The 16,210-nt window shown below is 39.8% G+C and overlaps 1 protein-coding gene across 1 annotated transcript in view; it reads left to right on the top strand.

The window, feature by feature from the left end:
• xylt1 (xylosyltransferase I) overlaps positions 1-16,210 on the top strand; it is a 61,327-nt gene that overhangs the window by 29,180 nt on the left and 15,937 nt on the right. Inside the window, exons 2-7 of the mRNA XM_085911971.1 lie at positions 1,903-2,461; positions 6,519-6,691; positions 7,660-7,862; positions 11,002-11,082; positions 12,504-12,720; positions 13,038-13,214. Of these exons, the coding sequence (XP_085768097.1) occupies positions 1,903-2,461; positions 6,519-6,691; positions 7,660-7,862; positions 11,002-11,082; positions 12,504-12,720; positions 13,038-13,214 (1,410 nt within the window). The remainder of the gene's footprint in view (positions 1-1,902; positions 2,462-6,518; positions 6,692-7,659; positions 7,863-11,001; positions 11,083-12,503; positions 12,721-13,037; positions 13,215-16,210) is intronic.

A 16,210-nucleotide genomic window follows, 5' to 3' on the forward strand; every position in this document is an offset into this window, starting at 1 on the left:
ACCGTCTACATCTGGATCTTTCTGTTTACAATAAAAACAAATCAATCACCGTGATATGATCTATAATATGACTTCAATCAAGATCGACATTGTGAATGCAACCCAATAAATGTTTGGTTTAGGTTTTTATAATGTTGTCAGCTAAACAAAGGTTTCACGACTAAAAATGCTTAGATCAGCCTCTTATGTATTTTCTTCTCAGGCCCGTATTTCTTTTTAGGTGATCATAAGCAGCTGTTACACGAGGGATTACCACCTTCTGTCCGACAACCTGATGTTTTGAACTGGAATAGTGAAGGAAACAAAGTCTTACATAGGAATGGGGAGGGGTAATGGAACGGGGAGGAAGGTGTGAAATAATCCTGGGTATAGAAAAAGAGGTGTGAAGCTAAGCAAAGGGGAAGAAATGTAAAGCAGAGGAGCAGAGGGGCTGGATCTTGATTGTGTGAAGAAATGCGTGAAAAAAAGAATTGGAGCAAGTGAAGGTGAAAAGAAAGGGGGGGGAGATGACAGGTAAAAGCTCAAAGGTGTATTGGATTGTGACAGGTCTGCTGGAAAAAGCAGCTTAAAGGGATCTTCTTTTTTTTATTCGTTATTACTTCCACAAAGGTTTTCCCATCCCTGTTTATGAAAGGGTAAAATTCATGCGGAAGGACTGGATCTACGATTAAAAAAAAAAAAAAACCCTACAAATTATTTATGTATGTTGATGTACAGTGTCACGCTGTTCCACTTCAGGATTCCTTGCCCTTTTTGTGTTCTGTTCTCATTCTTTCACTGAGTGGGACAGTGCGTCAACTGTGTAATTGTGTTCATGGAAGGTGCTCGCATAAAGGAAAGGTTGATGACAATGTGTCTGGTTTCAGGGTAAAAAGCCTGAGAAAAACAGCGTTCATAGTCCAAAGACATTTCCATCCTCGCCTGCTAGCGTGAATAGCAGCTAATTCAACGAACGCCCTTGTGTTCAGCTCTCCCGCTTCCCTTCTGTTGTACATAGCTGTTTTCCCCCCACCTCTTTTGGCGCCTCTTTTCTGTCTTGTAAATGCTGAAGCACATCAGGGAGCCTTGTTGTTGTGGGCTCTATCTTTCCCCAGCTGCTGTTTGCTGTTCCACCTCCCATACTCCCTATTTTCTCGCCCCCCCACCCCCCCTCCACCTCTCCCCAATGCGTCTTGCAAGGTGTGCAGCAAGGCAGCTTTCTTTCTTTTGCATCTGATGCATGACAGTACATTTTGCTGCTTCCCTAATATCAGCGCTCCATCGCCTCACGATCCATTCCCCACATTTGCTCATTGCACTTTTTTTTTTTTTACACTTCGTGCACTCTCCATTGCCCCCCCCCCCTCACTCCATTCAGCTTCTTCTGCTTCAAAGATAAACTGTTGGTTCAGTCACACACGCACACAATCTCATACGAAGCCTTTCTTGTCACATGCCACACTACAGTTCCTTCTTATTCTGAGTCTCCAAGTGAAAAGAATTGTACACATGCATGCACACACGCTCGAGCATTAACAGCCACACAAACTCACAGTCATACGCCGGCCCTTTATCCCCTTTGGGTAATCTGTTTACGATGAGCTGGGGCCATTTGAGGGAGAATTTAATTGAAACCGGGCTAATCTGATGATGGCACGGAGCAACAGAGCCCTCACATCCCTGTGTCACCTCCAGTCAAGTTGCACCTTGTAGTCCTCCCACTCAATACCTCAATACTTAATTTCATGCCACACAGTTCAGCGCATTTTGTTGCCCACTCAAACATGCCACATTGATTGTTAAAGCAAAGTATGATATGCTCCACGCTCGCTCGCTTCTCATCTTGTGTTTTTCTTAATAGCGTGGCTCCGCTTTTAAAATCCCTCAGCATTTAACAAGCATTCCTCTCTCTACTCTTTACAGGATGGATACTACTCCCATCGTCCAAAGGAGAAAAGCAAAGTGGACAGTAATAATGAGAACTCTGTACCAAAAGACTTTGATAACATAGACAATAGCAACTTTGGCGCACGCTCGCAGCCGCATCGGCAAACCGGCAGGAGGCAGCAGCGAGAGCATCTGCAGGAGAAGGCTCATGGCCAGCAGCAAGTCTGGCGTGACAACTCCCCCAACTTGGTTCGCAGCTCCAATGAAGTGCTACCTTTAAGCCACCAGCCGCTGGCGGTCGCCAACAACTCACGCCCGGCCGGTCAAGGTGCGGCTGCAGGAGGGTCGCGCCATCGCGCCTCTCACCAGGCCCAGCACAGGCATCAGCACCCGCACAGAAGGCAGGCGACTGCAGCGCCCCTGGAGGTGACCTATGACCAACCACCCGAGTGCGAAATCAGTGGGAAGGAAGCCATCTCAGCTCTGTCCAGGGCCAAAAGCAAAGACTGCAGGCAGCAGATTGCAGAGGTCTACTGCAGACACAAAGAGGGCCAGTTAATGCCAGAAAAGGTCACTCGCTACTGCCCCTTAGAAGGTGAGCTCATGAAACATCTTTCTATTTTGTGTTCATAAATAATGATATTTTTTGATTTGTTAGGTTGAATATATGCAGTACATTGTATGAAAAGCCACAAGCACTGAGAATCACAAAAGGACTTTATTCTGACTAGGGTTATAATAGCTTAGTATTTTTAGTGATAATTATTTTTTTCTTTCATTTTGACTTCTTTGATTTGAACTTGAAGTTCTAATTGCTTTTATATTTTCGCACTCCCTTAATGAAAATATTTTTTCAATTTTAATTTTCGGAAATTCATTAAGTTGTTTACTATAACAACCTTGATTCTGGCTAGTATGGTTCAAATTAATTGGAAAAAAAAATACTGAATTGCCACTCACTTGAAAGCCAAGAATCATTATTTATTTTATTACGTGTAATTGGTATTGCGGGAAAAAAAAGGATGTTGTTTGTTTTCTGCCCATATTGGTTTCCAATTATCATGTGTTTATTATTCTAAAATGGCTATGCGTCAAAATTCTCTTCTTTTTTAAACCGCAAAACAGACAAACATTTGCACTTTTTTTTTTTTCCACCTTGCCAAGCCTGCCAACAAAATCAGAGGACGAAAACAAACTGGTGACAAACAGAGAACAACATAAGTAGTATTTTGTAATGTTTTCCAGCAACAGCAGCTGTCAGAACAACTTCACTGGACCTTGGCATATATTCTGTTATCTCTAGACGTCTGCCGGAGGCTTGAACATCATTCACTTCCCAAAATGTATTATCTGCTGTTTTGACGTTGGTGGGCTGCCCTGACTTCAATCCAAAATCACACCAACATGATCCCTCTGGACCGGACCTGGGCAAAAAAAAAATAATGACTCGTTGGCCACATTGCAGTCTCTATGAAGTCAAAATAAATTGTAAACTTGTTTCTTAAATGTTGCCAAAATAATGCCAATGTTGCAATATATGGCGACTTTTTCAACTCTTCCCGCAACAATTTTTCAAACACGTAATTGGCAAATGTAGTCCTCATCCAGGCAACATTCCTGCATGGTGCAGGGAAGAGAGCCGGGGGGATTAACCCTGATAATCATTTGGGAGTCTCAACTAGCTGACTAATAGGATTTAGCACACTTCAAATTGTAGGAAATTGATGCACACTGTAGCCATGTTTTCCTAATTATAATGGCACATGTTCTGATTAAAAGAATCCAGTTTAAGTTCATTTGGGCGCATTTCATGTGGAAAATGATCCTTGACCTTAACCTCACAAAACTTTACTTGGGATGAAACACATTGATTTCATAAATTGTTTCTTTGTACTCTTATAACACAAATATAGTATATTATCTCTTCTTAATCTGAAACAATGTCACAATGGTCTCCAGCCAATTAAAAAAACGAGACAAATGTCATTTATGTGCAATGACCACAAATTTCTTGCGTAATTGCCCATTCTTAAGTGAGGAAGACTCAAGAGCTGTTGTATGTACGGAGATGGGGTTGGAATGAACATATCGTGTCAGCAGACTCGTGCTCTCCTTCGAGGACAAAAATCACGGTGACATTGCAACTTTTGTACATTCCCCTTCCCAAGAGCAGGGGTGTCATTTATCGGTGCCAAGCTCTGTCTCACCAACCCATTCAAACTGACGGTGCGATCAAAGACATCAAGAAATAGAAAAAGTCTTTCCCCTGGTGGCTGTCCTAATAGCAACGGCACAGCTAAATTAAATCACTTGTCGGTCTTACTGTCCTTCTGCCTGGCGACTGCCTGCCAATGTGTTATCGCTCCCTCTTTCCTCCTCTATTCCCATCCCAATTGGAGTCCTAACCTTGTTAGCACAAAATTGTCCAATTTGATTTGATCAGTGTAGCGTCCTTGAGGCATTGGCTGGATCAGCAATTGTGTTAGATCTGATATTTGTATCATTGAATGCTGGAGGAACATGGTCAATCTCTTTGTTTACCATATGCTAACTTGGCTAATAATAAGTTTGGCTTGCAATGCATGCTTCGGGGCTTGGCAGGGTCTTTGTACAGTAGCATTAGTGGGACCTTTTGCCAAAATTACATTTAACCAGGCCAAATAGCATCTGGCCAAGAATGTAAAATTGTGGATAATTTAGTCATTGCCCCAAATCCCCTCTACCCCCCCACCCAAAAAAAAAAAAAAAGCCTGCCACAATTATGCTTCAACCGCCGGAGCTTCTAACCAACTGGCCGGTTGATGAGAAGCTCTGATGGCTAAAGCCAAACTGTGACAGGGTTTTTTACTTTCTCTACCTGAATTTGACACCTCTGTCAATATCGATGTATTTTTGACTGGCGATCTCATAAATTGATGAGCAGAGATCGAGGGATACAGCCCCACTATATTCTAACCTCACGCGAGCATTTGAAACTGATGTTATGCAAGATAATTGAGGACAAGAGAAGGATGAAAGCAGATAAGGAAGCGTAGTTTAAAGAATTTATGCTGACAGGAAGAATGATGAAGACTCTCCAGTTCATGAGGAGACATTTATCTATGTCTTTATTTACAGTTTTTTTTATTTCCCTGCTGTCATGGTTATTTTGTTGTAGGTCAAAACGACTCAATGGCAAAATCACAAATGCTTAACCAGTGTGACAGCATAAAAGAAGTTCACACACACTTAGCAGTGCTCATTAGTTCAGCTATCTCAAATGGAAGAACACGTTCAGTGAAACAACTGGCCCAATTATCCATGTGTAAAGCAAACCAGTGAACCTTCCTAGCCGGCCAGTAATTAACATTAAGTCTAAGACAAACTAAAAATAATTCCCTCCTGGGATCTCTGAAGCTGAGTGAAGTGCAAGAAACAAGTACCAGGGAGTGTCAGGACGTAACGATTGTTGTAATCAGGTTGTTAACCCCAACCGTCTTTAGACAACGTCCTGCTGGACACCTCTCCTAAAATTTGTCTGTTAAATAGCAGGGGTTTAAGGCTTCTTACATTTTGATACTTGGTTGTTAAAGCTGAGTAATTACAGGGCCTAAGGGCCAGACTCTGTGTTGAGTCGGGATGGACATTTTTGGAACTATGACCTCTTGGGGGAATAAACAGCTTTTGTATTCCTTTGGCTTCACTGTAGACAGACTCCAGGGAACCAAAGTCCTAAAGAAATGATTGCACATTTCAAATTGTGACATAATACTCCTAGTATAACCCAAAATGAATCAGCAAGGCTTGTGTTTCCACTGTGGTAATTGTCTCTGGATTTGACCATTAATTCTGTGGTGGGGTGATACAATAAATCGGTCTAACCGGTCCCACATTACAGCTGAGAGTAACCAACTTTAAATAGCAACATAACAGGCAAATCAATCAGTGTCTGGAGATTCAAATTAGGTATCTAAAATAATGCTATGGAACAAGAAATGAATTAGTACAGCACCAAATACGTCAGCCAAGAGGGTGTGATTATGAGGGTGAAAGTAAATTCATATAATCAATATTTTAAGATAATATAACCTTTATTAGTCCCATATGGTGGAGCGTGGCATTATTTCACCAGCAATAGTGGATACAGGAATTAAACAAATGCATGACATTTGTACAAAAAGAACATTGAACCAAGTAGTAGTTTGTCAAAATGTTGTCCATGCTTAAATTTACATCATCCAATCTATCAGCAATGTTATTTGTTTGCAGAATGAAGTGCTAACTTTAAATTTGGACTTTTGATATATGACTCATCTGATTCAATACGCTTACTTTTTTTACGATAGTTGAAAGAAGAAATCCTTTGATTCTGGCTGCAACTGCATGCACTGCTACAAGATTGATTCAATAAATACAATACATTTTGAATCCATAATTTATTCATGATTATGCTGTGCAGTATGCATAATTCTTATTTTATTCTTATTTTATAATACACTGCAATAACTGTTCTGCCGTAACATTCTTGACAAAATGTAACAAATATGGAAATTCAGACAGATTGTTATGGAAGGGAATATCTATAGAATGGCAGCTTAATTTCTATTTAGCAATCATAAAAAAAGTTTTTTGAATACACTTGTCTTTTTTTTTTTTTTTTTTTGCTGGTACAGGCAAAGCCAATGCTAATGTCCAGTGGGATGAGGACTCTGCAGAGAGCTTCCCATCAAATCCAGTGCGGATAGCATTTGTCCTGGTGGTGCATGGACGTGCCTCTCGTCAGTTTCAACGTCTCCTCAAAACCATCTACCACACGTCCCACTACTACTACATACACGTGGATCAGGTGAGCTCAATTCGAGTAGAGGTTAACACTGCAGACTTTCACTCAGTTATTCCATTTTTTTTAAATTAATTATCTTTACCTGTTGATGCCACAAGGGACATGCACTGATTATGTAAAACAGTCTGCCATTAGCTTCTACGGACTTGGCATTCTGTACTGCATTCTGTCATATTATTAGCCTAATAGCATAAATGCCCAAGTTTTTTTTTTTTTAATTGCTCTTACCAAACCTTAAAAAAAAAAAATTACTTTCTTGTTTGACTTGGGCAACTATGTTGTTTTCCATAATGTATCCTTACAACAACATTGAATGTGTCCTTTCCCAGGAAAAATAGTTGGATGGCATGTACATTAATTAGCTGGACAATCAATCAAAACTTCATCATGATTTTGATTTTGTTTTCTCTCAATCTTTAAAACATTATGAAAGGATTTATGTAGAATCAAAAACGCTTCATGCATTAATGAGTTTGCAACTTTGCCTTTCATCCCCAATTTAAAAACGTAACTAGTCTGACTTTTGACTAGATGTGTTACATAGATGTTGAACATACCCGAAGGGTTATTGCTTTAATTATTGCGGTAATAAAACCCCGCATTGTCGAATACCCCTTGCTGTTTTAAAACCGTTATACGTATGGACATACTGTCATTTACAAAACGCTTTTGCTGAACATGCATCCATTCTGATTTTGAGTCGTGCGGGTTTTTTGTATGAAAACCAGGAATAAGTTGAGACACCGCCACCCAAAAAAAATAATCATTGATCACATAGAAACATTATTTTTATCAAAGTCGATACTTTGAACAAGATATTTGCCAAAAATGAAAAAGACAGAGAACTGTGTAGTACACAATTGTGGATATTGTTATAAAACCTTTTGTTCCACATACATGTTCATAATCCATCAACTATTTAGTAAAGTGCCGCAAGAAATGTTTGTTGAAATATTTCTTCTTTGCTGCAGCGCTCCAACTACCTCCATCGGCAGGTAAAGGCCTTGGCTGCTCAATACCCCAACGTGAGGGTGACACCATGGCGCATGGCCACCATCTGGGGGGGTGCTAGTCTCCTGACCATGTATCTTCGAAGTATGGCCGACCTTTTGTCTATGAGGGACTGGAGCTGGGATTTCTTCATCAACCTCAGCGCTGCTGACTACCCCATCAGGTAAGGGAGGGGCCCCACAATATTGTCTGTAAACTCAATTAAGTCGAGAAAGGAGATGAGGAAACTGTGTGTATGTGATAAGATATTGGAATCTTTTCAAGAATGTAAGAACATTGAATGCTGGACAATATGAGAGCTCTTAGTCCATATAGCATTTACCCTCTTGTTAACTATGAGCCTTGAATAAAGAGTCTGTCACTCCAAACCAAACAAATCAATGAAGTGCTTCTCCAACACTTTCCCTTCACAACCTTCTTTTCCAAGTCTTTGTTCTCCATTCGAGGGGTTACATGGTGACCTGATTACAATTTAATTGCCCAAGTTCAATATATATTGACTTTTTCTTCCTGCAAGTGCACTGGATGGTCCAAAAAGCCTATCTCAATTTTGAACATGTTTCTTTAAAGAGGCTGTAAAAGGCAATTAAAGGCCACAAAGCTCAAGTGAACTGCACACAATGTCATGAAAGTAATTTTTTTAGATTTTTGGGGGAAGAAACTACCTTTAATTGAGCTTATTGTTCTTCTGGGAGTTCAGACTCTGCTACATTTCTGAAGAAGCCAAGCCACAACTAATTAAAATGCTTCTATAAGGGGAGAGTTATCTCCACAGCACACATGTCCACCAGTTGGATTTAGTAAAGTTGTTATAATGAACAAAGAAATGTAGGATCTGATGTCTTCCAAACTGAAATTGGATTTGTTTGACAAGTTTAATCTTGTCCCTCCCGTCACATTGATGAATGTTGCGGACATGCTGCCTGTATGTTTCTGCATCATGTCTAACTTCATGCCTTGCATCATTTCTACATGTTTGCATATTTATCCCGTCACTTCATGATTAAATGCATTTGTGAGTGTGCCAAGGCAGTGTTTTGCTCGTATTTTGCATTCTCATTTGCATAAGGGTGATGGAGTTGGAAAAATAGCTGACAGTGGAGATTTTAAGACCCATCTGTTGGGAAATGAAACGATTGATGGCGCCAAAGAAGGAAGTGAGATACAGAAATGACAGGGAGAAGGGAGGGGGCGAGATCAAGCATGGGGAAATGGATGTTTTGGATTCGTGTCATTCTGAAAGATGTAAATTTTCATCTTGCATCATTGCAGAGTTTGTGTATTTGTAACAGCTTGAATTAGACCATGTTCGTTGGTAAATGTGATCCTTTCAGACTTTTAGGCTTAATAACGTGCGACAAAGTTTTTATAAGGTGACGAGCATCTCAACGTGTTTATGTGCGCAAAATAATTTGTAATCCAGTAAACAGCTTTATCATCTACTCTATTCATCCAACATTTAAATCCTGAGTCTGTTTTAGTTCAATCTGAGTCAGCAAACAGTGATCGGCAGTCTTTCCATTGTGACCATACACTATTGGTGAGAGTCCAAATGGACTGAGGAGGTGAGGGTGGTCTCTCTTGCACTGCCCTGTCCTGACTACTGCCGTTGTTATCAGTGGGACAGGAGACAAGGCATTATTTCCCCTCTAATTCCCTGATAATGTCTGTCCTGCCGCATGGCTGCCTCTCAAAGGCAAGCGCAGAGCCGTTCACGCTGTGTGTGTGTGTGTGTCCAGAGAGTCCAAAGGATGAGTTACATGCATGCTTTGCTAAAGAGTATGACCCTCTTTCCCAGCTTTTATCTACACGGCCTCCTTGTGCTTACCTTTTTCTCTTTTGAGAACCTTTCATTGACTATACAGGGGTGTTTAAAATGATTGAGCTTTGTCAGGCAACTAGCTGCAGCATCTTTATCTTTCGTTTTGTGTCTCACATGCTAATATTATTGCGAGTGGTTTGTTTGCATATAAAAGTGTCATCCTCTGCTATAAAAGGCATCCGTTTGTTTTATAAACTGAAGACAAAAGTAAGAACATTGCATATTTGTATCCACTTTTTTTTCCGACGGACCTGATTAATGTCATCCTTGTCAAATGTATTTGACAATAACACATCAATTGTAACATTCCATTATTCTACCGTGGTATCATATACGAACAAATGTCCAACGTATGTCAAGAAAAGGGCACCTTATGAATTGAACAAGACTATGGAAGTGACTCAGTGCCACCATCATAAAGTTTTATTGACTATGATATTGAAAAAAAGTGCACAATTTTGACTTGTCTAGTGTGGAAGCAGAGTTTTGTGTGTGTGGGTGCGTGTGTTATCGTATGCATGTGAATACTGGTGAGAAACAGAGCAGCCAAAAGACCGCTCAGGTGGCAAAGTTGGGATATGACACTTGCCGAGCGTGCGTGTGTGTGTTTATGCATGCATGTATGTGTCTGTGGCTTCAAGCAATTTTATGCCTCTGTATATGTATATTGTATTGGCAACATGCAAACTAGCCATCACCCAGGATGCATGTGTGGGTGGGAGTAGAGCGTGGAGACAGAAGACTGTGTGTGTCTGCACAGCATATCATCAGTTCGACTTTATGGCTCAGGACGTCCTAAGATAAGCCCCCCCAGGCTGTGAAATTGCTCCTTCAAGAGAAAATGACATTAATATGCGCTTGTCCCTCCCCCCACTGATCCTTGCGCTTTTAACCACCCGCCTTGCCGCTCTTTCCGAAAAGGCAAAGCAAAGTATCATGAAAGGCTCCAAAGCAGATGAAATGACTGAGGCATAGAGCCTGCAGAGCAAAGCTTTTAGCCTGTCTGGCCTGTGTATGAGACAACGATGCCCTAGCATGTAAAAGCAGCATGGAGTCTTTCATCAAAATAATGGCGACACAATCGTTTCTATGATCCCCAAGTAGCCCCCGGGAAAAAACAACCAGAGCTGCTAAGGTCATGGAATAATCTGTCTTCAACTGTTGCGTTGCGTTTTTTTTTTTTTTTTTCTGATGTCCCATCTCCTCAGGTTGTGATTCTCACCTATGACAGTCATCGAACAAAAAGAAGAAAGAAACTTGAATTGCAGCAACAACAAATTAAACGTTTTTTTGATCACCAGAAGTACATTTACATTTTTTCCATGGAACAATATTCCAAACTGAAATTTCTTACAGTGAAAGGCAGATTTTCACATTCAGTATAGAGTGTATAGCCCCCGTAAACCTCAACATGACATGCACGTGTTTTTCAATTAACACCATGACATTTTTGCATAAGCCCCCTCTTTTCTCTTTGTAGGACAAACAAGCAGCTGGTGGCCTTCTTGTCCAAATACAGACACATGAACTTCATCAAATCTCACGGCAGGGACAACGCCAGGTGAGTCTGTAATTTGCCTGAAATAAAAATTTGAATCAATCCTGCAACATTGCTATTGTGGTGACCCAGTGAGGTTGCCATCTTTGCTGCTACTGCCACCCGTTGCTCTCTGTACTCGTTTGACCCCCAATGCCAGGCAGGAATCACATTGCGCTCCGAAAAACCCCAACACAAATGGGTGCATGACTCAGCTTGACTCAACAGCACCTCTGTGCCATTGTAGCCACATTGCATCATTTGATCCTTCTTTCAGCGTCGCCGGAAGAAATTAGATCACATTTTTTAAAACCAGCTGCAATTTGACAAAAACTCAAGTTCTGCTTGTTTAACAAATAAAGGTTTACATTATGCAAGTACAGTCTTTCCATTAAATGAACAAAAAAATATATATAAAAATTGCTTCACCAGGATTTACAAAGCCAGTCACCGATCAGCAAGTTTGAATGAAATAAGAAAAACCATTACTGATCCAATGACTGCACATGGCTGAATATGTATATATATAATTTATCCTGTATTTGAATAGCTGACAGATGCAACTACCACTCCCCATGAAACCAATTAGTTGTAAAGAAGCCCAGTTGGCTGAACTGAACTTGACTCCTCACTGCTAATACTTGATCTGGTCAGTAGTAAAACCATCTATAATGTATGTTGAACTTGTCGCTGTTGATGCAACAGCACATTTAGCCCACTACCTTTTTTTTTTTTTTTTTTTTTTTTGCTACAAGGCTGTACTTTTGATTTCCAAGTGAAATTTACTGTATATTAAAAAAAATAATAAAAAGAAGTGGCAATTATGGATTGGCACTAGTAAACATGCATTTATTGACAAGCTGTTAGTTATGGGGTGCTGAACAGATGTTTGAAAATAGATCTTTGGATATTGTTTTTTTTTAGCGCTGTGCTGGCATGTGTGAAGTCTCTCTCTGGAGAAGCTCATATGCCATTTGAATCCTACCATCCTGCCATCCTACAAAACTTGATGGTACAATTAATTTGACTGAAATGACTAAATATTTCGCAGCGGTTACAAAGATGTTTTAAAACTATGACTTTCAAAACTAATCTCTGGTATCAAAATGTATGGTCGTAACCTTTAATATTGTCAAATAAAATCATTGTGGAAGAAATGAGAGAATTTTTTTTTCAAAATATTAAAGCGATTAAAAACATTTTTATATAACCATTGTTTGCTTTCCCTTTTTTAAATCCTTTTTTAAGTCTTTTTAGCTATTTATTATTTTCAAACAGCTGTTACAAGGAAATATATTCGGAAGCACTATTATTAAGCAATATTTTCCCCAAAGAGGATTTCCAATTGTTTGATTTTCATTTGTCTTGTTTTAGTCGTCAAAACAATTTTTGCTTGAATAACACGTCAGCTTAGGACTTCATGAGTCATCATTTGTTTTCACCAGATTTATCCGTAAACAAGGCCTGGATCGTCTCTTCTATGAGTGTGACACCCACATGTGGAGACTGGGTGATCGTAAAATCCCAGAGGGCATCTCAGTGGATGGAGGATCCGACTGGTTCCTTCTGAACCGTATGTTTGTGGAATATGTCATCAACTCCAAGGACGATCTGGTCACCAACATGAAGCGTTTCTACGCCTACACTCTGCTGCCTGCCGAGGTAACACTCAGACAACCCATTTTCATTTTTCTTAACTGTGAGTGACAGGTAAGTGAAACTTTGTGCACTTAGAGAAACTACAAATTTCTTGTCATTGCTAATGGCAGACAGACTTGCAATCAAAAGTGTGAAGTTGTCTTTTTAACTCTATTCATCGCTTGATAGAAATTACACTTTAATCATAAGCTTCAATCAATGTACATTTTCTACATTTGATAGTCTTTTACAATTGAGCATTGAAAGGAATGAAAATTCAAATGTTTTTTCTCACTCTGCACTTTATCTTGCTGCCATGTATTCATTTGTTTGTTTTCCAGTCATTCTTCCACACTGTGCTGGAGAATAGTGTCTACTGTGAGAGCATGGTGGATAACAACCTTCGCATCACCAACTGGAATCGTAAATTGGGCTGTAAATGCCAGTACAAGCACATTGTTGACTGGTGCGGATGTTCCCCTAATGACTTCAAGCTTGTGGACTTACATCGCTTCCAGGTAATAATAACATACTCCATTAATTTTCCTTTTTGCTTCACGACAAATGATGGAGTAGCGTGAGACACAGCAAGTCGCACGAGACAAATTCTAACAATTTCTTATTTCAGCAGTAACTTTAAAGTTCGGTCATTATTCACATACTTGCATATATTCACCAAACGCTGTACAAAATAACGTAGACTTGGGCAAAACATGGCTCAAGGGCCACATCTGGCTCCTCCAGAGTCAGTGACCAACCCTCACAGGGCTTATGCGGTCAAAATAATATATCAAATATTTTATTAAAAATCATAGTTGATGTAAGTTGTTGATTTTCTAATTTATATTTTTTCCCACGGATGTTTTATCATAATTGCTCAGTATAATTTAATAACACAGTGCAGTGTATGTCATGCATTTTAAACAGATTACGTTAAAATGATAAATCGTTCATATAATGAAGATGTAATTTTGAAATGGCTTTTTTAAATATATTCAAGCAAGTAACGTCTTATTAAAAACACACATTGCAATGCTTAATATAAATACGACGTTATCAGTGTGACTCTCAACAACTGTCAATCCAACTACAGCATTTTCTCCTTTGATAATTTCATTTTAACCAATGAGATCCAAAAGTGTCAAGAAACAAGTCAGAAAGCGGGAGTCGAAGATTGCAGTTGGGATACTGTATGGTTTTGATTGATACTGTGGCAGTCATTCATCTAATCATAATTGTAGATTGCAGTTGTTTAGAATTGCTCTTCATTGTACTAAAATTATAGTGCTTATAGCGCTAATAGTGCAGCGGTTTATTAGATCCATTAAGAAACAGCTGAAGTGCAGACCTAAGCTGCTGCAAAGTCCCTTCTTTATTATTCCAAAGAAATATAGCTTTGATTTGAATTTGGTTTTAATTGCATATTGACAAAATGATTGCAAATACAAAAGGGTCAACACAAGCTCATCTGGAAGGACTTGGGCGATGCAAACAGAGAGAATTTGCAACGAGTCATTGAAGATACTTTACTAATGTGCATTCTGACTACAGTTGAGGTATCATGAAATCTTACAAAAATCACCTCAAACATACATTTTGCACCTCCTCATTCTGGTACCTATACTGTCTGCGGGGTGACCGCCAAAATACAGCAGAGTGTAAATGAAATTTCTCCTTGAGTAGATCCTCTTTTATCATATTAAAATGTGTTTAATTCCAGTTATCAACATTTAATTCTTAAGTGAAACATTTGTGACAGCTCATTGATTTGCCCTTTAGCAGTTTGATGAACATTTTACCACCAAAATTACCCATAAATGACAAGCGCCCACCTTATTAGTTGATTTTCTGCCTCCAAGCTTCCTCGCCTACGTCAGAGTGTTCCCCCAGCCATCGTAATCAATAAGTAGAAAATGATATCTTAGTTTCGGTGACCTAGAAAGTGAACATTTAGAAAGTAATTATATCCTCCTTGCCTTGGGTATTCACAGGAGGAATAGGATAGTTAGCTTTTTAAAATGGAAGCAAGTGAGTGGCACTGACCCTGGGAGCCTGTCAAAAAAATAAATAAATCAAATCCCAGTTGGACTATTAATAAGCTCTTAAAAAGTAACATCTGTGGCACAAAATGAAAATGTTCCGCCATGGTTAAATACCTTTTGAAGTCATATACTTTTTCAACTGTGACTCCTGTCCTTCACATAGCTGTCAAAGCCGCAGCACTCCACTTTGTTGGCAGATTGGTCAAGCCGCCTGTCTCGCCTCACACATTTGCGCTTTAATGCCAGCACATTACCGAAGCTCCCTGGCAGTGCTGCTTGGCACGGTGGTATCAGTGAAGGCCATCCCTGGGCATAAAGTGGGGAACAAAAGCAAGCTTTGCAGGTGCATGCCAGGCCCCGCTATAAATAGGACTTGATATCCTACTGAGCACAAAATCTGAATTTGCCTTTGAATCTTAACATTGCAGGAGGTAGAAACCAGAACATTAGCATAAACTCTATAAAAGATTGGAATTTGGCCTTTAGCTTCCAAAAAGTCATGCAAAGCAAGAGATGTGACATGAGGTGGTTGTGATGAAGCAGACTTGATTGGAATTTAGAGGCTACAGTTTTTGAATAGCAATTCCCACAGGCATAGATGTCGAATATTAAGAAGGAGGTTTTGCAGTTGACTGCTTGCTGTGACAATCTGATAGTAAAGTCTAAATGAATTTTTATGACGTCCGTGTTGTCTTGGTATTTTTCAACATTTTTTTTTCTGTCAAAATCATATTCACCACGCCAAAATTATCAGCATCAAATAAAGGTGCAGCAATTAGGACTGATGTCTCATCCAGTTACTTTGCAATGATAGATCATTTTACAGTTGTGCATTTTGTTGCACAATCAATCACCCTTAAAAAACTTCAATGTTGTGCTCTTAAAATGTGCCATTTTTTGTGTAGTATTGTGTTTCAGCATGTGGGAAAGACTGGCTATGACAGCACCGAAGGGCATGTCAAAACCCACTAGTTCTGGGAACATCCAAGCACCAAAATTTCCCACCTACACGTTTCCATTTAATTGCTGGAACCCCACACAATCATCTGGTGCCATGCAATATCAAGCTGGCAGCCTAAAACGACAGTTGCAACACGAGAAAGAGCCGAGATCCTCCAAATGTGCCAAAAGTTCATTTCAACTTTTTTTTTTTTTTTTTGGTGGGTTGCACCGAGGTGTTTGGTGCTAGCTAACTATTGGTTAATAGTTTTGTGTCTGCGGCTGACAAGAAAAGTCCTTGTGTAAGCGCCAAGCTGCGGAGGCGGCAGATTTCATGATGCACCTCCAGCCAAAAAAGCAACAGTAGCAAGGACAGAGAGGGTGAGATTGGCATGGGAGGAAAGAGCAAATAAGGCAAAGCAAAAAATACATTCTGTGTGAGAAAAGTTGAACAGTGGAAACTTACTACTGACTGCATGAACTGCTTTTAATGGGAATTAAAAGTATCTGAGCAAACCACTATGGAAAATGTC

This window comes from Syngnathus leptorhynchus, chromosome 5, assembly GCF_054491065.1.
Source record: "Syngnathus leptorhynchus isolate UIUO chromosome 5, UIUO_Slep, whole genome shotgun sequence".
Classification (NCBI taxonomy): Eukaryota; Metazoa; Chordata; class Actinopteri; order Syngnathiformes; family Syngnathidae; genus Syngnathus; species Syngnathus leptorhynchus.